Below are 22330 nucleotides of genomic sequence, written 5' to 3'. Positions count from 1 at the left end.
TGTTTCTCCACTCTCCATTAGCTGGTGTGTGGTGAGTGCACTGGGGCCTTTTTCTTGAGGCTGCCCTTACATCATCCATTTGGATGCTGCACACTGGTGGTGGTGTGGAGAGACCCCCCTCCTCATATTTTTGTGAAGCACTTTGGGTGTATGGCCATACACGATAAATGCGATAAATACACATTACATTACATAAATGCACAGTGTTTTGTTTTTGTTATGGAATGATTGTAAAAGCATGTCTGGTGCAAATGTGCAAAAAACTGATCGTGTCTGTTAAAGTGTCAGAGAGAGAGTGTGTTTCTACAAGTGGTTTGTCAAGCCCACTCACCTGTGTGAGGTACACTCAGAATTAATAGTATTTAGGGTTGTCTATTATTTAATATTATTTAATTCTAGTATTTCTGGATGTCTATTCGCGCGTGTACATTGACTTAACATGTAAATCACTCGCGCTTGACGCACGTTCCGCGTCTGGTGTGAATGCAGCATGATAGTGGTTAAGTCTGTTGACAATTGAAAAAAAATGTTGCTTAAAAGGGCTAATAATATTGACTTTAAAATGGTTTAAAAAATAATTAAAAACTGCTTTTATTTTAGCTGAAATAAAACATAAGACTTTCTCCAGAAGAAAAAATATTATAGGAAATACTGTGAAAAATTCCTTGCTCTGTTGAACGTCATTTATAAATATTTGATGAATAATTCTGACTTGAAGTGTTTATGCTTGACAGCTGTACTGTCTGCTGTAGTAAACCCTACTGGAACTCTAATCATTGTGAAAATCGCTGTACAATTCAGCAGGGACTGAATTGAATCGACCAGAACACACACCTCAATAACAGTCCAAATGATGCCTTTTCCTCCAAACTCGAACCAATCTTGTTTTAGTGTCTCCCAAAATGAAAGCTTTCCAATTTGCCTGAATTTGTCGCTGTCGTAATCGTGGTCAGGTTTCTCTCTGCTGGGGTTAATTGCAATAAGTGCATTGTGGGTTACGTCAACATGTAGCCTGACCCATTATGGAGGAGAGGTCAGGGAATATCAGTCTTCAGATCGCATTATCTGCCATTTAAGTGCCGAGGATGAACGTTAGTCTCATGATAACATGCTCATTTGCTTTCTGCTAGGAAACGAGGTGGTCTGTGGTTTTGCCTGTCTATGTACTGAACATTTGTTTGCTGTCTCTTTCGCAATACTATTAAAATGGCTGCCACTTTAGTTTTGTGAAAGGTGGTGCACTGTCATGACAAAAAAAACTACTTTGATTTATGCATGCAGATATTTTACTTAAGAGTCTGTGATTGGATATTTATTGCTGTGATTAATGTTGTTATATGTTTGACAACAAGTCTTTTAACTCTGACTGATGTAGTGGTTAGTTATAGGGATGCACAGATACCATTTTTTGGAACTGATCCGATCCTGATGCCAAAATTCTGCGTTCAACCGTTAAAGATCTGATGCCTATACTCAGCCTTTTTTATAAAACATAGTGCAGTTTCTATAGTTCTGGTGATAATCTCGAATAATATTTCTTCTTTAGTAAAAAAATACAGACCTAATAAACTAGGTGTCACGGTTAGAGGAAGGAGAACCCAAATGCAGAATGAAATAAAATTAGTTTTAACTTACTGATTATAATCAGGAAGAAATAAAACCAATAAAAATATCTAAACACTTAAAGCTACTTAATCAGATTTATAGAATAACTTAAACAAACAAACTTGAAAAATGATTAACCAGACGGGGATGATACTGAAGGCCAACTGATAAACACAAACAAACATAAGACAAAAGGCAACTCTCTCACAAACAACTGCACAGATAAAGGAGCACGGTCAGGCAACAACATGTAGGGACATGAGGGAAGAGGGCACATTATAAAGGGAGGAAAGAGCATGGAGGACCAGGTGTAAACACTGAGACTAACGAGAACTAGACAAAACTAGGAAACGAGGAAGGAACGGAGGAGCACATTGTGAGCACAAACGAAGGCTGAGCCATGTGTTTAAACACAACACAAACATAGACACAAAGAACGTAGACAACACAGAAAAGACAGACAAGGAAAGGCTATGACACTAGGCTACATTATTTGAGCAATTATTGTGACATTGGTCTGTTGTGGTCCAGTTTATTTTTTAAATAATAAGATTTTTCTTTGAAATCTGTCATAGGCTACCACTATTCACCCTAATCGTTGGTAAAATAACCAGCCTTTTAGCAAAGCCTGATATTTTCCTGCAGGTTTGACGCAGACTAAACTAAACCATTGGAGGCCAGTTTTACTTCATAAACAGTCCCTTGCCTAAATTTGCAGTACTACTGAAAAAAAAAAACAGCTTAAACCAGCCTAGGCTGGAGCCCAGCCAAAACCAGCTATGTTTAGCTTAAACAAGGCTGGTCAAGCTGGTTTTAGCTGGATTTAACTGTTCATTTTCCAGCCTGACCAGCTAAGACCAGGCTGGAAATAGCTGAAAACCAGCCTGGAAATGGCCAAAACCCCTCTAAAACCAGGCTGGTCCACCAGCTAAAACCAGCCAACCAGCCTAGGCTGGTTTAAACTGGATTTTTCAGCAGGGAACAAGGTCGGCTTATGTGCTTCAGCGCATCTGACAAACAGGTCTGTTAATTAAAATATTAATATAAATAAAATGACAGTGAAATATTCAGTTTCAGAGTAGCCTATATTAGGCTAAAGATTTTTTTCTGTTAATGACAAATCATATTGCGCCCGTCAGTTTCACTTTTATTAATCAACTAATTTGTTCGGCGATGCAGTGATGCAGTAGGTAGTGCTTTCGCCTCACAGCAAGAAGGTCGCTGGTTCGATCCTCGGCTCGACTCAGTTGGCGTTTCTGTGTGGATATAATTTCATAAAAGTATTATTTGCAAACTCTAATAAGCGAAATCATATTAGCAGCCAATGACTATCCAAGTACAACACTGTTCACTGTCAAATAAACAGTGGTAATATTGTTTTAAAGTCGCACTTGCAGGTTATTTCAGACCGAATATTCAAAGTGCCGTGGTAAACAATATAGCTAGTGTGTCACAAGTTGTCACTGAATGAATGTGTGAATATAAAACCAAGTTTACCTTAATAACTTACACTTTTTACGTTTCATTCAGTGTCCGCTGTTTAATTAACCATGTTTAACTGTTTTTGCTGAAATCATTTCTGCTATCAAAAGCGAGGGATGTGTATGATTCAGCATAGCGTGAACTTACCTGATATGTAGGGGTGTGAACCTACACTGGTCTCGCAGTTCGGTTTGGTTACGATTATCATGCCATCTATTTGGTTCAATTCGATAACTCGTTGCCACACAGTGCATTGACGATGATTTACGTAAATAATTAGATTTTTTCATCACAAAACAAGATTTTTTTAATTCAAATTTATAAAATTATTATTATTTATATATTATTTGTAATACAATTTTGTCCTTTAATACAAGCAGTAAGATATATGAACTATACCTTTAATTTTACCTGCTCAGAGAAAACACTCTTTTTGAATGCATTCAACAAAACCCCAAAGCATGCACAGAAGGCAACATGAGCATTTATAGCAAATAAGCTATAAATATTATAAATATAAATATAAATATATATAATAAATATTATCCCGCTTGCTTTCTGAGCACTGTTAAGCGAGGTCTTACACCCCTGTGATTGTTCATTGTCTTCACCCGCTTAACAGAAAGGCCTGCAATTGGTTTTAAAAATTAAAGTGCTGTTCATCGATGAGTTTATCGAATACTTCAACATAGTATTCTAGTATTCATAGTATGATTCTACTGCGACATAGGAGATAAATGATGTCAGTTTTAAAAAACGGTTATGATCTATTACTGAACCGATATCGAATTGTCCCCATCTGCATCACGGTGCACTGAAGAAACAATTAATTTTGACACCCCTACTGATATGTAATAAGAACTGCAGAGTCCAGCATTTCTAATTAGGTCGTCACTTCATTCAGCTCTCTTTTAGCCAATGACGTCTGCAGTTAGCATTAAAGCAGTGTGGTGTATGGTAAAAGTTACGTTTTCTATTTTTGGACTTTCGTTTCAAGGACTATTTCATAGACTTCCAATTTGGCATCCTACCGCACAACACGACATGTTTGCTATTGCAGCCTGTCTTTTTTTTTGCAACCGGGGACCCGTGTGACGTCATGTGTGACGTAGGTTGGTAATTGGTCTATAGCTCTCCTAACAAAAATGCTTTACAGTGTTTACAGTGTACTGTATATTTTACATATATTTTTTACAGTGTAGAACAATGTGTTTTCTGTACATGAGGATTGTTATTTATACGGTAGCCGAGGTTGTGTTTCAGCATAATAATGTAGGCACTACATGGCAAGGCAGCTCTCTATATTTTGGAGCGGAGCCATAATCTCTGATTGATTGTCTCTTAGACATCAACAGATGATTCGCTTTTATTGCTTCTATTGATTTATCTGCCATTCTACTACTGCGACAAATCTCTTTACCTCCTGGCGAAACGGAGAGTGTTTTCCTGGCTGTCTGTCTGTCTCACGCTTTCACAATCTTTGCAGCATTTCTGAGATGCTTTCAAGGTTTTCAGTGAGACGAGACCTGGAAGATCTTATTAAGCATCACAATTATCTGTAATTTAAAACAGCTTTTAGCATTCATGAAAAACACATTTGTTCCTGATGGACTGTTTGTGCATTTCAAAATATCTAACTTAGCGACGCAAAAATTATTGCATTATATTGAATCAATTCAGTGAAGGATTTAACCCTCTACCGCATGGTTTTGCCATATGGCAACATGATATTTATGTTCATTTCTTTAAGGTTCTCCATAGAATTCACCTAACAAATTTAAGTAAGATTCCGGGGGTGGATGTTTATTGTAATAGGTGGTCTCTGGCTCCTGCTGATCATACCCGCATGTTTTTTTCTTGTCCAAAGTTAAAACATTTTTGTTCTTTCTTTGATATTTTTTCTACAGTTTTCAACATTTCTCTTGAACCATGCCCCTTGATTGCTATTTTTGGTGTTTCGGCTTTGTTGGACAACCTTTTAAATAAGAATGCTAATGTTCTAGGATTTGAATCACTGATAGACCGATTTTATTACACTCGAAGTCTTCTAAACCAGTGGTTCTCAAAGTGGGGGTCGGGACCCCCCGAGGGGTCGTGGGACAATAAAGGGGGTCACCTGATGATTTCCAAAAATCTATTTATTTTTATTAAACCATAAGAATTACCATATTTTATCCATAACCTACTGAAAAAATAGTCATTTACAGTTACTATATACTACTGTATATAGTTACTATAGTAGCTTATAGTTACTAGTTCTATTGTATTGTGACCCGTGGGGTAATGACATTATATTAAAGACAGCAAAAGCATCAGATGCAGCAGATTCATTTTATAACTTCAGGTTAAACTTTCTGGCACATTTACAACACTGACATACATAAAAAAAATTAAGCATTGAAAAGACTTGGGTCTATTGGTGTGTGTGTGTGCGCCATTGCATGCAAGGTTTCTGTATTTATAACCGCCTCAGAAGATATTGGGGGTCGCGAGTCACTGGCATTGTTATTTTGGGAGTCGCGTGCTGAAAGTTTGGGAACCCCTGTTCTAACCCTCCTTCCACTGTCTCTTGGTTAGAAGATTTGATGTCTTTTATACATATTGAAAAAATTAAGTTTACACCAAGAGGTTCCACTGAAATTTTTTTATAAAAACTGGGATCCTCTAATTAATTGTTTCAGGAATACAACACACCTCTTCGCTGATTTATAAGATTTTTTTTTTCTTTTAAGAAAGATCTCTGCTCTTTTTATTAATGTGTGTGTGTGGTATTTATATTTTATGTATATTTATGTAGTTGCTTTGACAATTCTTGTAGGTGCTAATGTTTTTTTTTCTCCTCCTTGGGGATGGAATGGGGGACTGAGGGTTTTTGATTGATCTTGTTTACTCTTAGTTATTGTCAAAAAAAGTGTAAATGATTGATATTGTGGTCTATATTTTTGTAAACTGCACAAAAAAAATTATATTAATTTTTCCTTCCACTGTTTCTTTAAGACCATCGTTCTTATGTATTTTTTGGAAAGAGAAGACCTTAGTGTAGCCAATGATGTGCATTGGTTAAGTCACATGACATGCAGTGTTTTTCTGTAGCGCGATTTCTGACAGACTGGGGTTGATTTTGAATAGTTTCTGAATGCGAATGAAAACGTCAGTAAAAACAAAGAATCAAATAATGTCAGATCCACAAAAAAATCTGAGACATCACCTCCAGTAAGTTATGATAACATATCGTCACCTTAGAATCATAAGTTTCTATGACATTTGTCTCAGAATTGAGTTATTCACATATTCTTATTAGATAACAACTTTTTTACAATACATTATGGGATGTTTTTTTTCTTTATAAGTTGTTTAAATGTTAAGACTTTTTATTTAAAAACAAATGTTACGCACATATTGATTGCTATGGAATGCAAAAACTTTAAAGCTCAATATCTCAAAATCATTCAGAATGCAGATAGAACCTTATCATTCCGAGGTGAACTCAAATTTTTTTAATCAAATTAGTTTTTTGTATATGGATCCAATGGATGTGTTGCTAACACTGCAATAGTGGAACGTGCAATATTGCAATAGGTTAGCTAGCTAGCAAGGTCAGGTGTAACTTTTAGGTTGTAACAATAACAACATGAATGCTAGTAATATAATGTTGATTAGTCATGTGGTAATGGCATTTGCATTATGGATAAATTCTAGTTTTATTAGCAATACTACTTTTGAATAGATTTGAATACAGGGAACAGTGTGTTAGCGAGCACCACCATGTTCTACAGTAAGTGAAAGAAGAAAAGGACAGAACTGGCTCTTCCTGCAGATGAAAGTGGGGATGAGATGGTTTTAGTGATCATGAGAATAATGTAGATTGGACATTTGATAAGAGCAGTGATGGAGACAGTTCAGGTAGGTTAGCTCTGAGGCAGATAAGACAGGTATAATGTATACACATTGTTAGCTAGTAGCTACATTATTCTGATGCATCTGGATATATTAGACTTGTTATTAATTTGTAATAATATTTACTGGAGGAAACATTTAAATCTACTGTATATTTTATACATAATCATACAGTGCTATGTTTGTGTTCAATAATATCCAGAAAAAAATAATGGAAAAATTGAAAGCTTTGGGAATATCAGTTGTTGGAAAGTTTGTTTAAGGTGTCATTTAAAAGTTCTGTGTTAAAACTTATAATACGGCAACACCAATTAAATCAAAACAAACAACACAATTATTAATTATTAGGAAAATTCTACATTTGACAACATTTCATACATTTTTTTCAATTTTTTCCTATTTTTTTTTTTTACAGCACTTGAAGTGAAGTCATTTTTAGAAAAGAAAAACAGTCAAATATTTTTTTTATAGATCTGCCATAATGTGTGCGGTAGAGGGTTAATACTAACATATGTTCTTATAAGATGTATTTAATGATATATTCACAAATTATTTATCATCAATGATAAACCTGTATAAACATCCGACTAAGCAATACATTTAAAGGAATGTAATTAAATTTAATTAATTCACGAATGAATATGTTAATCCTCACATGATACATTGTTATAAAATGCATTCAGTGATGTATTCATAATTATTTTATATCAGTATTGGTATACAATTTAGTTTTATTAACTAGTTGTAATCAAGCAATTCAAAGGAAATGTATTCAATTTAATTAATCAAAAAAGTATCAAACTAGTTTTTACTATTCGATACATCAAACTAAGCAAATCATTCTAATCAATTGGTTTAAATGTAATTAATTCAGTGTTTAATTATTCTCACATGATATGTTCTTATAAAATTGTCCAATTAATTATATATTCAAAAGTGATTTCTCACCATAAATGTGGGTTAAATGTTGCATCATTAACTAGCTTTAAGCATTACACAAAGCAAGCCTTTCAAATGAATTTAAATGCATGTAATTAATTCAGTAATTAATTCAATATTTCTCACATCATATATTCTTGGAAATGTTGTCGAGCCAATGATATATTAAACATTATTTCTTATCAATATTGAAGAGAAAGAAAAGTTGAATGATTAAGTAGTTTTAAACATCTCATTAACCAAGCCATTCAAATAAAGTGTATAATTAATTCAATGATTAATTCAGTAATTCCCTTTTTATCATATATCAGATGCCCTAGTTTTTCCACGATTTGTTTTGAGTTTTTTTTTCTTGCTATAAAAATGAGGTAATTCCCAAAAATTTGCGGACAATTTTGCAATTAAAAAAATATATATATACATATTAATTATATATTATATTATATTATATTATATTATATTATATTATATTAATATATTATGCTATGTTATGTTATGTTATATTATAATATATTATGTTATTCTAAATTATGTTACGTTATATTATATCATATCATATTATATTTACCATATTAGGTAGCCTACTATGTTAGGTATGCATTCTGACACAATGACCCAAATCATAAACAAAGGTTCTTTGATTTAGTCTCTTGTCAAGACAAGATCTAAAACTGTTGGGATTAAGCCAAAGGAAGGTTGTATAACTTATTTTATTCACGATCTTACTTTCTCTCCCCTGAGCTTCTGACATCATGTACCTCACTCAGGACATGCCTTAGGGCTTCCTCTACCTGTAATACACCTAAAACATGGATTGCCATAAAACTCGGCAACTGCAGGAAAAGAGTTGAATGAAATAATTTATCGATTTCATGAACATCATAATATCAGCCATACATGTAAAGCACAAATTATGTCATTCAATTCGGTCACGTCCAGTGGCCGTCATCCTTGAATCAAGCTCCATCATTGTAAGCTGCTTGCTTTTCTGTCAGTTCCATTGCTCCGTTTGTTAGATGTTTCCCACTTTCTTTTGCAGTCTGAAGCGTCAAACGCACCATTCGCACCACAGAATGTCTAATCACATCTTTGCATTGACTTCATATAAATCACTCACACTTCATCTGCTTACTGCACAGGCTGCAAAACATCCCCCCTTCTACATGTAATGTAATGTAATGAGACGTCATTTTTCGAGAGACACTCAAATACATCACGTGCGCTGCGTATGCAACATCTATTGCAAACTGAAATCAATATGGTTTGATTATATGGTCTGGTATTTGATGTTTTATGAGATTATTTATATTTTTTGCAATTATTTTGCGTTTAAATTGCAGGATTGCAAAAAATTTCGACTTTGTTTATTTTGCTTTGGATTCAACAATCGAAGGGGGTCTGATACATGTTACTTCAATAACTCTGTCATGATATGTTCTTGTAATATTAATCCAGTCATATATTCGAAAATTATTTCTTATCAATATTGGAGGGAAAAAATAAACTGGTTATAATTTCGCTTTGCTTAGTGACTCAGCTCAAATGTCTGTTCCTCAGAAAGCGTTTGCACTTCTATCATCTGCTCTCCTCCATGTGGAGGTGTTGCTATAGTAATGTGTGCTGTGTGTGTGTGTGTGTGTGTGTGCGTGTGTGCTCCTGTAGAAACTGTCTGACGTGGCGTCCAGCTTCTCAGAGGGAAGCACAGTCGACCTCAGACCACTCGGCAAAGATGGAGAAGACGCCCTGGAGTTGGTACTCGAGGAAGAAGCATATCCTGAACCCTGTTTCACAGCAGGTGATTCTGCAATAGTTTGCTCACTTACAGTAAGAAAAATAAATATTGTTAAAAAAAATGAATGAATAAAAAAATGGGCAACACGTTAATTTATGATGACATAGTTACACACGCTACATGCACCTACTATAGTAATCCCCTTCGTTGGGGGTTACACATTACAAGTAACTTGATTTACATAATAATATTGCTTTTCTAAGTAACAAGTAACGCATTAATTTTATAAATTAAGTAATAATATTTGAGTTACTTTCTTGAAAATGTAACACTAGATACATTTTAGTTTAATTAAATAGCTTTAAAAAAATAAACTGATGAATTTAAATTAGTCACAATAAATCACAGCACCTGAAACTACGGATACTGGAAACCTGTGCTGGCATTTCTCCTGAGGTGTTGCTATCAGTGTGTGAGAAATGGGAGAAGAGGGTTGCATTGACAATCCAGCGCAATGGGCAGCACATTGAACACATTTTATAAGTAGTTAGAAACTTGTTAATAACTCATGAAAGATTAAAGTTACGTTAAAACCATGCACACCCCTTTTTTCTTGTGACATTCCCAATAAGTTTGATGTGTTAAATGACCCGACTTCAAAATGGCCACCATGGTCACCACCCATCTTGAAAAGTTTGCCCCAGTGGCGTAGCGCAAAATGCGGAGGCCCCCCTGCAGGGATCGCTGACGGGGCCCCCTGATGAAGAGGGGGGGGGGATACGTCATACGTCAATTTGCATATCACTGACGTCATCACGTTTTACAGTTTCTGTTTGTTTAACAGCCTATGGTTAATAAAGGGGTATTTATATTTATAATTGCACTACACTTTATATAAGCATGTTTATTTAACTAAATGTATTGCTGTTTGAATACAGTATGTCATTATAGATGTGTAGTGAATGTGCAGTAATCTCTCATATGTAATAAACTCAGACAAGTTCAGAAACTGTCACTAAAATATCTCTGATTGTGAACAACAAAAGAATAAACGGTCCAATTAAATTGTTAAAATAAAGGAGAAGTAGATCGGTTTGACTGTACAAGGGAAATACCTTCACACTGCCTGTGCTAAATCATTTGTGGCGCTACGCAGAGGGGTGATCTGCTCTCGGGCTGCAGGTGGGAGAGGCTGCTGTACGAGGACTGACTGGGCCGCCTGTCAGTGCTGTGAGGTGGGGGAGGGGCCGGCGGCATCACACGCAGCTCGTTGAGAAGAGTAGGAATGGTACAGTATGGACAAATGACAGTCTAAAAAAATCTCCAATAACACACAAAAAAGTCGCTAGGGGGGTCTGAAAAGTCGCTAAATCTAGTGACAAAGTCGCTAAGTTGGCAACGTTGGCGGCAAGCAATCAGAATGAAGTAGTCCACCGCTTGAGAGGTGTTCAGAGAACACAGACGTGTGAACTTTGGTTCCGACCACAGTTGTTCCCAAGAGTTTGATTATTGCGGTTGCCGGTGGATTTTCAATTATTGAAAATCGCGACTACGTGGGGCCCCCTAATCACACAGGGCCCCCCCGCGGTGCGTGCCCTGCGGGCCCGTCCGCTACGCCACTGGTTTGCCCCCTCACATATACATACACATATACAGTACATGTGCCACAAACAGGATGTTACTATCACCAACTATTCTCATTTTATTAAGGTGCATCCATATAAATGGCCCATTCACTTTTAAAAAGGTTAATAAAAGTCCCTTTTTCAAACTTTTCAACATCTTAAGCTTAGATAAAGATCCTATAATGCAATTCACAAGCAAAAATGAGTGAAAAAAAACATGAATCACTAAATACGGAAAACTGTCATTCATTCATTCATTCATTCATTTTCTTTTCGGCTTAGACCCTTTATTAATCCGGGGTCGCCACAGCGTAATGAAACGCCAACTTATCCAGCACATTTTTACGCAGAGGATGCCCTTCCAGCTGCAACCCACTACTGGGAAACTAAAAACTGTCATTTTACAGATATTTTTTACAGTGTATACAGTTACTAACGCTAAACCTAATCCACATTCTAACCTCAACTATAAACTAATTATTAAGTAATTAAGTAAGTAATTGTGATTAATATTACTCAAGGGGTGACACGGTGGCTCTGTGATTTGTGCTGTTGCGTCACAGCAGGAAAGTACCTGGTTTGAGTCCCGGCTGGGTCAGATGGCATTTCTGTGTGGAGTCTGCATCATCTTCCGGTGTTGGCGTGGGTTTAAAAAATTGTAAAAGTTATACATTATGAAGCAATCGCTATGTTTCCATCTAAAGAGGCAAATGAAATTTATTTTGAGGTCATAATTATTCACTACCTGAGAAAAAAGTATTGTCGCCAATGTCAGTTGTAAGAGCAACAAATAATATCTTGACTTCAAGTTGATCATTTGAATTTATCTGCCGAATGATCTGTTGAGCTGCATTCCAATCATCACAAATACTGCAGAAAACCTATTGGAAACTGCATGAACCCAAGATTCTCATAGAAATCAGTCAAGTTTGGTGAAGGAGGAAAAATATGATTAGATTCTTTATTACTCCAAAAAGGAAATACTCACAGAATGGTAACTTAGATTCTGCACGTTGCTGGAGACGATGTAACAATTTTATGGCTGATTATTATCATATATTCTGGAATTGTCCAGCAATCCAATCTTATTGGTTAATGGTGGTCACTGAAATTGAATCAATACTGGGTTTTGAGATTGATCATAGCTTTGGTACTATATATTTAGGAAACATACAAACCGATTTTAATGCACAAGACAAATACCTTCTCAAAATACTATTAGTTGCTAGTAAAAAAGCAATAACCAAGAAATGGTTGGAAGAGATTCCACCAACAAAGGATGAGTGGATAACAATTGTAGATAATATGTTTGAAATGGAGAAACTCACCTTTTCTTTAAGACTAAACATGGATAAATGCTATAAAAATTGGTCAAAATGGTTTATATATAAGAATATAGAAAATATATAATTTGCTAGGAAATGCTTTGCAATGAGTGCGAACCCCCCTTCTCCCCTTATTTATATTTATTTATATTTTTTATTAGTTTTTTTTTTTCTTTTTCAATATATGTACATATATATGTATATTATATATGTGAAATATTTTGTTTGGACCGCACATTACAGATTGTAAAAGACTGAATCATATGGACTTGAAGGAAACTATGTTGGTGTTTATGCTTATAACACAGTACCTTTTACTGACGGGTTAGGGTGGGGGCTGATGGGAGAGTAACCTGTACTATGAAAACGACTGTATAAGAAGAATGTAATAATTGTATGTGATGCCTCTGGTGATCTGTTTGTTCCGTTATGTTAAAACGAATAAAAAACAGAAGTTTAAAAAAAAAAAAAGTTTGGTGAAGGAAATATCATGGTTTCGGGTGTGCAAAAGATCTGCAGCGTGGATGGCAACATCAACAGCCTGAGGTATCAAGACATTTGTGCTGCTCATTACATCACAAACCACAGCAGAGGGCAAATTCTTCAGCAGGATAGCGCTCCTTCTCATACTTCAGCCTCCACATCAAAGCTCCTGAAAGCAAACAAGGTCACAGTGCTCCAGGATTGGCCAGCCCAGTCACCAGAGATGAACATTATTGAGCATGTCTGGGGGAAGATGATGGATGAGGCATTGAAGATGAATCCAAAGAATCTTGATGAACTCTGAGAGTCCTGCAAGAACGCCATTACAGATGACTATTAATAAGTGATTTGAGTCAGTGCAGAGATGTATGGATGCAGTCCTCCAAGCTCATGATGGAGTCAGACACAATATTCGTTCTGTTTCCACTGCAGCATGACTTTATATTCTATACTGGACATTATTTCTGTTAAGTGACAAGACTTTTGTCTGAGCAAAGTCAGATCTTACTGCCCTAATTAAATAATTAAAAATCAAGGCATGATCATATTTTTTTTGGGTAAAATAAGCGTAATCTAGAGGCCTTTGCCTTTCATATACACCACTTCTGATACCAAAATGATCAACTAGAAGTCAAGTTGTTATTTGTTGTTCCTAAAACTTAAATAGGTGACAAGACTTTTTGGATCAGGTAGTGTATATGTATTTGAGCACTATGACTAAATTATATTAAATAAAATGATGGCTATTACAGTAGGTTTGTTTTTGTAAGTAAAGGGCATTTTGTCTGCTGTTGTATTGTTAAGGGTGTGTCCGGAGGTTTCGATGTTGTCAGGTGGACGAAGAAAAGGGCATATGGAAGAAATGGTGGCTGCTGAGACAGACCTGCTATAACATAGTGGAGCACAGCTGGTTCGAGACCTTCATCGTCTTCATGATCCTGCTGAGCAGTGGTGCTCTGGTGAGGAAAATCATGCACGTTGTGTTAAATTCGATTGAAGTGTGTATTTGTATAGCGCTTTTCACAATAATTATTGTTTCAAAGCAGCTTCACAAAGGGTGCCCATTATTGCATTAAAATCAATATCAGAAAAGTTAAGGTTATTAGTTATCATAACTTTATTAGTTATTTTTAGTAATATTTCTAACTAATTAATTAGTAACCAATAGCTTTTAACAGTTAAAGTTATTATATGTAAACCTAGTTATCATGTGGTTATATAGTATATACATGTTTATGCATAGATGTTTAATGAATTATATGTGTTGTCCTAAAAGTCTTTGATGGTTGGCATCATCTCTTCACTGGGCTTGGATCTCAGATAGATAGATAGATAGATAGATAGATAGATAGATAGATAGATAGATAGATAGATAGATAGATAGATAGATAGATAGATAGATAGATAGATAGATAGATAGATAGATAGATAGATAGATAGATAGATAGATAGAGAGGCATGCAGACAGACAGACAGACAGACAGATAGATAGATAGGCATGCAGATAGATAGATAGATAGATAGATAGATAGATAGATAGATAGATAGATAGATAGATAGATAGATAGATAGATAGATAGATAGATAGATAGATAGATAGATAGATAGATAGATAGATAGAGAGGCATGCAGACAGACAGACAGACAGACAGATAGATAGACAGATAGATAGATAGATAGATAGATAGATAGATAGATAGATAGATAGATAGATAGATAGATAGATAGATAGATAGATAGATAGATAGAGGCATGCAGACAGACAGACAGACAGACAGACAGACAGACAGACAGACAGACAGACAGACAGACAGACAGACAGACAGACAGACAGATAGATAGATAGATAGATAGATAGATAGATAGATAGATAGATAGATAGATAGATAGATAGATAGATAGATAGATAGATAGATAGATAGAGAGGCATGCAGACAGACAGACAGACAGACAGACAGACAGACAGACAGACAGACAGACAGACAGACAGATAGATAGATAGATAGATAGATAGATAGATAGATAGATAGATAGATAGATAGATAGATAGATAGATAGATAGATAGATAGATAGATAGATAGATAGATAGATAGAGAGGCATGCAGACAGACAGACAGACAGACAGACAGATAGATAGATAGATAGATAGATAGATAGATAGATAGATAGATAGATAGATAGATAGATAGATAGATAGATAGATAGATAGATAGATAGATAGATAGATAGAGTTTTTTTCTTTCGTACACTATCTTGGATAGCTTTTTTTTATTTAGTTTGTTGCAATGACTTCTGCTTGTATTTCAGTTTATTGATCAGAGATCTTCATCTTCCATCTGTTTTTCAGGCTTTTGAGGACATTTATCTGGACACAAGGAAGAGCGTTAAGACCATACTGGAGTTTGCTGATAAAGTTTTCACCTACATCTTCATTCTTGAGATGCTGCTAAAATGGGTCGCATATGGATTCGCCAAATACTTCACCAATCTGTGGTGCTGGCTGGATTTTGTCATTGTTGATGTAGGTTGCCCTGCACAAGATTAGTTACACATTTGCTCTAGATTAACCTATAAAATGTTCACAGTTTTCAGAAGAAGAGGGATCACAAAAGTTTTCAATTACACAGTCCACTTTAATCAAGTGTTGATACACTGTACTAGTGTTTATCAGTCTGTTATGGTGAGCACATGCAACCATAATCATTGGTTCATAGTAGGCCATGTGTTTTCTCAAAACTACTGTTGCGCTATTACTTTTACACCTTTAAAGCATTAGTTCACACAAAAATGTAAATTGAGTATTTAATGGGAGGATGAGAGAGCTCCAGGATTTCATCTAAAATATCTTCATTTGTGTTCTGAAGATGAACAAAAGTCTCTGGGGTTTTGAGGACATGGGTGGTCGATTAATAACAGAATTTACATTTTTGTGTGAACAAACCCTTTAAGTTTGCATTTGTTTCTCAGAACTTGACATGTTTTGCATGATCTGCTTTAGTGAAAAGAAAGCCAAATCAACTCCACAACATATGACATCCTCCACAATACCAACGAAAGCATCATTATCCAGAAAGCAGTATCATGTGCGCTTGGAAATGATCATTTCTGGGTGTGTTATACTGCGTGAGTGCTCGTGTCTCTGAGAGTTTAGATTGTTTGATGACAGCTGCTTGAGTGAATGGTGCATTTGTACATCTAAAAAGGCCATTTTCCCCTGAGAAGACCGAGTGAAAGGATCAGGAAGGAAGGGAATGGCTTTTCTACTAATCTCCTCTGTGTATATGTGTAGGTCTCGCTGATCAGCCTGGTGGCCAACGCCCTCAACTATTCAGAGCTGAGTGCCATCAAATCCCTGCGAACACTCAGAGCCTTCCGGCCACTTCGGGCTCTCTCACGCTTTGATGGAATGAGGGTAAAATCGCTTCTTATAGACTTTTTGTTTTACTGTATATGCATATTTAGAAATAAACATGAATTTTAAACATAGAATTCACATACATACTGAAGCTGAAGTCAAAATTATTAGCACTCCGGTGACATTTTTAATCTTTTCAAAATATTTCCCAAGTTTTAACAGACCAATTAAATTTTATTAAACAAAAATCTTCTGGGAAAAGTCTTATTTTATTTTGGCTGGAATAAAAGAAGTTTTTATTACAATTTTAGGTTAATATTATTAGCAAGAAGAACTCACTGTTGTTCAATGACTTGCATATTTAACCCTCGTGCACTGTTTAAAATTACTACCCCTAAGCATGTGGTTATGATTGAACACGGCTGGTCCTGTATTAACTAACACATGATTCACCATTCAGAAGATCCCTAACTCACTATAAATAACCATTTTTTTAAGGCTGGCTCACAATGTCTACGTTGACATGGACACCAATAATTCGATTTTAATGCAATTAAGGGTGCTTTCACACCTGTGAATCGATTCAGTTGTTCCGAAACAGAGATTACAAATGTTACATTGTTGCTCTTTGCTCCTAGAGCAGTTTACTTTCACACTGCAAAGTTTCTAATCGGACCAAAAGAGCTTAAACAAGTCACGTGTGAGTAAACTCTCCTTGCATTGGTCAGTGTCAGGGTTTATTTTTAAGAGTCCCGCTCAGCTGTCAGGAGAGGTGGTGGTTTGGTGGTGTTTGACAAGGTGCGCGCGACGTTTCCAAAGAGTGAGGAGTGATGCGGCAGGGGGGGAGAGAAGAGTGCGCGACGTAGCCTATTTGAGGACCGGGAGGGAGACGCGAGATTACCAGGAGATTATCACTTGTTTGCGGGCATCCGGGAGACTCGCGAAACTTCCCACCCTACTCATAATTCTCTCTTCATATAGCCGTATGCCTATTACATATCCATAAAACACAGCAATATAACCACGCTCGGATCCAATCGCTTTCTCTTTTTCTTTTTGCTTTCACTGCAATCAATCCGCTCCAGAGTTCGTTTCAATCGAGCCGAGACCACCTCATTCAAGCGATCTCGGAGCGATGGATTTGGCGCGGATCCGAGAGTGATTGGTGGTTTCACATATGCCAAACGAACCGCGCTAACTGGGCAAACGAGACAGGTTCCGAAACAAAAGTGTAGGTCTGAAAGCACCCTAAGATAATACTCCTATAATTAAGAGTCTACCATGTAAACAGCAATTTTTGATTCATTGAACAAGATTTAGAAAATAATCGAACTAAAGAGAAATCGAATTAAGACATGTGGAGTATGCCGATTTTAGTCGCATTATTGAAGTGCATATTATATATATTTACGCTCCCTATATTGTTTACCTTTACTCTGAATATTCAGTTTGAAATAGCATGTCAGTATGGCTTAGTAATAAGTGTAATTCCTGCACACCGCTGGCCAACCACTAAGCATTCAGTAGTCGCTTTAGGACAAAGCGTGTGAGAGAGTAAGATCTGCAGTCTTTGCATGCATGAAATATTGCACATTATGACAAGTTTTGCTTGCTACACAACTGTAAATATGCTGATATAATACAGTTTCACACTCTGAATTGTAGTATTATTAAGTTCTATAAGGTTTTCTAACTGGCGAATGACATGATCTAATGGGTCTCTGTCATCTTTAACATGCACAATCGTGATTTCAGGAGGCGTGGCTTTGAAGCTTGGAGGAGGGACTGTGTTTTTATAAAGATATGTTATCGGGTAGCATTTAGGCATATCATCTACTGCACTTTAATTCAACTATTATGTTGGATGTATAATATGTATTATGTAAATATAATGCATTAATGTAAATATGCGATGGGTTCATTACTGTGACATGATCCTGTATCTGCTCTTCATTCATGAGTTTCAGTCAGTGGTATTGTAGGAAGAATTGATGTGCAGCTTTATATAATAAGCAAAGGTCGATAGTGCAGCTATTGACCAAACACTTGCCTACGTTTTCCCCATAAATGTGATGTTGCAACGGCGTCCCCTCACGTGGCAAACGCAGATCTCTCCTCTCCACGATTCCTATTTTTTTTTCTGGAAACTTCACTGCTGAGTGTCTTCACGTGTGTTTTTCTTTTCTTTTTTCTTTGTGTTTGTTGATTTACAGTAAACCGTAATACTGTGGCTTTACGATGCATCCTAAAGGTCACGCTTTTTCATCCCAATCCGCCAGCGCTGTGCACTATTCATAATTCAATTCAGACGCTTTTAAATGGCAAGTCTGATGGTGGAATATGAGAGCAGTTTGAATCAAAGAAAATCATCAATCAGCTTTATCAGTTTAATATGCTTTCTTTCTTTTTCTTCCAGTCTGTCTTTCCTTCCTTCCTTTCTTTCTTTCTTTCTTTCTTTCTTTCTTTCTTTCTTTCTTTCTTTCTTTCTTTCTTTCTTTCTTTCTTTCTTTCTTTCTGTCATTCATCTCTTTCTTTCTTGCTTGCTTTTTCTTTTTCTTCCTTTCTTTCTTTCTTTCTTTCTTGCTTTTACTTGTTTCTTTCTGTTTCTTTCTTTCTCCTTTGCTTTCTCTGTTTCCTTGTTTTTTTCTTTCTTTCTTTTTCTCTTTTCTCTCTGTCTCTTTTCTTTTTTTCTTCTTTGATTTCTCTGTTCTTTCTTTCTCTCTTTTTTCTTTTTCTTTTTTTCTTTCATTCTTTCTTTCTTTTCTTCTTATTTCTTTCTTTCTTTTCTTTCTTTTTCTTTTTTCTTCCTCCTTTGCTTTCTCCCGGTCCTTTCTTTCCTTCTTTCTTGTATTTTATGTCTGTTGTTTGTTTGTTTCTGTCTCTTTTCTTTCTTTCTTTCTTTCTTTCTTTCTTTCTTTCTTTCTTTCTTTCTTTCTTTCTTTCTTTGTTGTTTTAAAATGCAGTGTGGATAGGGGAAAACAGAGACATCTGAAAGCGGAGGTGTGGCTGCAGACATTCGCCTGTGTGATTGGGCCTTTTTCCTCAATATTAAGTAGCCTACACAAAATTAATTATTAATTTATTATTCATTAAAAATATTTAATTAGTTTCCACTTAATTTGAAAAATCTTCTTTTCTTATTTTCTTTCTTCTAAAAAGTTCATGTAATTTATTTAAGTTGATTTAGTGAGGCTTTTTAGTGTACTGTAAATAAATCCAAATTAAATACAGCTGAATTATTAACCCACCGTGTATATTTTTCCCCATTTTTTGTTTAAAGGAGAGATTATTTTTTCAACACATTTCTAAACATAATAGATTTAATAACTCTCTAATAATTTATTTATTTTGTCTATTCAGCTTGAAGTAACATTTTAAAGGCGTAGTTATATAATAATAAAAAATATTGTAGGAAATACTGTGAAAAATTCCTTACTCTGTTAAACATCATTTGTGAAATATTTGAATAAGAAATTCACAGGAGGGCTAATAATTTTGACTGTATTTGAGCTGTAAAGCAAAGTGCTTATGTTATAATGGTACGACATTGTAAGTGTGTGATGTTCATATGCCCACAGGTGGTTGTGAACGCTCTTCTGGGCGCCATTCCCTCCATCATGAACGTCCTGCTCGTCTGCCTCATCTTCTGGCTCATTTTCAGCATTGTGGGTGTCAACTTCTTCGCTGGGAAGTTTTCTGAATGTATAAACATAACCACGGAGCAGCGCCTGCCTGTCTCAGAGGTCTATAACAAGACAGACTGTGAAAGAATGGGGAAAGGAGTCCGCTGGAGAAATGTGATCATTAACTTTGACAATGTTGGGAATGGATACCTGGCCCTGCTGCAAGTGGTAAGGATCTTTCCTCAGTAATTGGTGGGCCAATAAATATGGGAGATTTTTTATTGGGAGTAATTTTTCACAAGGACTCTTTTCACAAGACTGTTATGACGCGTTTAACAGTCATCAGCATATTAAAGAGCCCATATTATACATGAAATAGGGTCATATCTTGGTTGTAAGAGTCTCCAACAACAGTCTAATATGCATGCAAGGTCAAAAAACACTTTCATGGCCTTATAATCTGCATTTATTTTTAGCTAATTATCCCAGCGACTCCTGTATGAATCGTCCAGTGATTCATTTGTTCCCAAACCCCTCCTTAGCGCGGAGCTAATCTGCGCTGATTGGACCGATGACAGTCTGTCGCGATTGGTCGACTGCCTTCAGTCAGAGAGGGAAATGGCCAATAGCTAATCAGCAATTTAAAGAGTAATCACAGTTCATACACGCTCGATAGTGTATGCGTGGATTTTAGCTGCCACACTATGGCGAGTGGATAGTGCTACGGATAACCGAACGAAGGAGACAGTCGTGTACTCGCCATACCACACACACACACACAAACACACACACACCTCCGGATGACAACGCTCCCGCTTCCGCCCGCACCCGCCAGGTTTTAGCGGGAATAAATTTCCGAATAAATCGCGGGAGCAGAACTCTAGCACGGAGCTCCATAAACAAACAGCACGTGTCGCGTTTTTAACGTGACTTCGCACGCGATAAGAGAATATATCCAGTTAACCTGATACAGTACACGCGGTTACAAGTAACAAATCACAACTAAATACATTTGCAAGCTAGAGTAAACGAGGCAACAACTTTAACCGCACGTACTTACACTTGAGAAATGGAAGAAACCCATCCTGACGTCCATCAGTTACTCTTTACTGATCCTTCCTTTAACAAACTCAGATGAAGTATTCTTTGTAGCATGTAGCTTCCAGAAGTTTCCAACTGCTTGGTTATAATGCTGATGTTTCATCTTTGGGTAGAGACTCAATATAATGTCCATCTGCAGTGTGACTTCAATCAACCGGCATGTTTGTGTGTGTGTGTTTGTGGGTGTGTGTATGTGTGTGTCTGGGTTTCTGCGTCAGAGGGCGGGGCCTCAGGTTTGAAATCTCCCGGGTTTGCGCGTGCACGTGAATAACTTGGTTTCGTTCGTACGTCATGGCGAAACACCTAATGAATCGTGATCAAGGCGACTCGTTTGAAGCACTATGAGTCGACTCTTTTATAGATGAATCAACAGTTTTAAACACTGTACACTAACAGATTTAAGCCTTAGCTGGATACTTCACTTCACTTAGAGCTGTGTTACACACTACATGGAGGGGAATTTTCAAAAACCCATAATATGGGCTCTTTAAATCTTTAAAGGGTCACGAAACACCAAAACCCATTTTTTGAGCTGTTGACAGTCGTATATGTGTCCCACACTGCTAAAAACACTATTAGGACACCTATATTTCACTAAAAAGTATAAATTGGTTGTTTTTGCGCTATTTTAAGCAAATTCGTACTTCCGGTTTAAAACGAATTTTTTAAGCTGCGTCACGGTCATGACATAATAGCCTGTATTCCAGCGTGCAGACTGGACGTCTGTGCCAGAGTGTGTCTTATTATGTCTTACAGTGTGATGCATTAATGCATGAGCAAAGCTTGGTACAAACCAATCAGCGCGCTCTATTATGCAACTTCATTAATATTCATTACTGTCACAGTGTTTAGACGACAGAGACGCCACGTTGTGTTGGCAAAACAAGCGTGAAGTGTTGCTTTTATAGTTTGCTGCAGTTAAAAGTTTTCATTTTCTCTCTGTGAGAGCGCAGACTCGCGCATGGATTAACAGTGTACGTGACGCTCGACCACAATAACTTACGTGTCTAAGGAGGATTATTGTTTACCTGAGAGCTGTTCTCATCTGAAAACGCTGGGATCCGGATTCGCTTGTAGTCTCCTTTTAATAAAGACGTGGCTCTAGTTGCTGGTGATTGTCCTGTCTCTACAGATTTGGTGAGCGAGCGAACAGTGCTCTTTG

At 36.5% G+C, this 22330-nt stretch overlaps 1 protein-coding gene across 5 annotated transcripts in view; it reads left to right on the top strand.

Moving 5' to 3' along the window:
- Window positions 1–22330, top strand: part of scn1laa (sodium channel, voltage-gated, type I-like, alpha) — a 99262-nt gene that overhangs the window by 64791 nt on the left and 12141 nt on the right. For all 5 annotated transcript variants that reach the window (XM_073911758.1, XM_068223345.2, XM_017357661.4 and 2 more), the window contains 5 exon segments: window positions 9586–9718; window positions 13893–14047; window positions 15437–15610; window positions 16379–16501; window positions 20023–20295. In XM_073911758.1, coding sequence (XP_073767859.1) covers window positions 9586–9718; window positions 13893–14047; window positions 15437–15610; window positions 16379–16501; window positions 20023–20295 — 858 coding nt within the window.

This window comes from Danio rerio, chromosome 9, assembly GCF_049306965.1.
Source record: "Danio rerio strain Tuebingen ecotype United States chromosome 9, GRCz12tu, whole genome shotgun sequence".
In the NCBI taxonomy this organism is placed as follows: Eukaryota; Metazoa; Chordata; class Actinopteri; order Cypriniformes; family Danionidae; genus Danio; species Danio rerio.
Note: the sequence above shows the minus strand (reverse complement) of the source record. Positions and strands in the feature narration are given on the sequence as shown.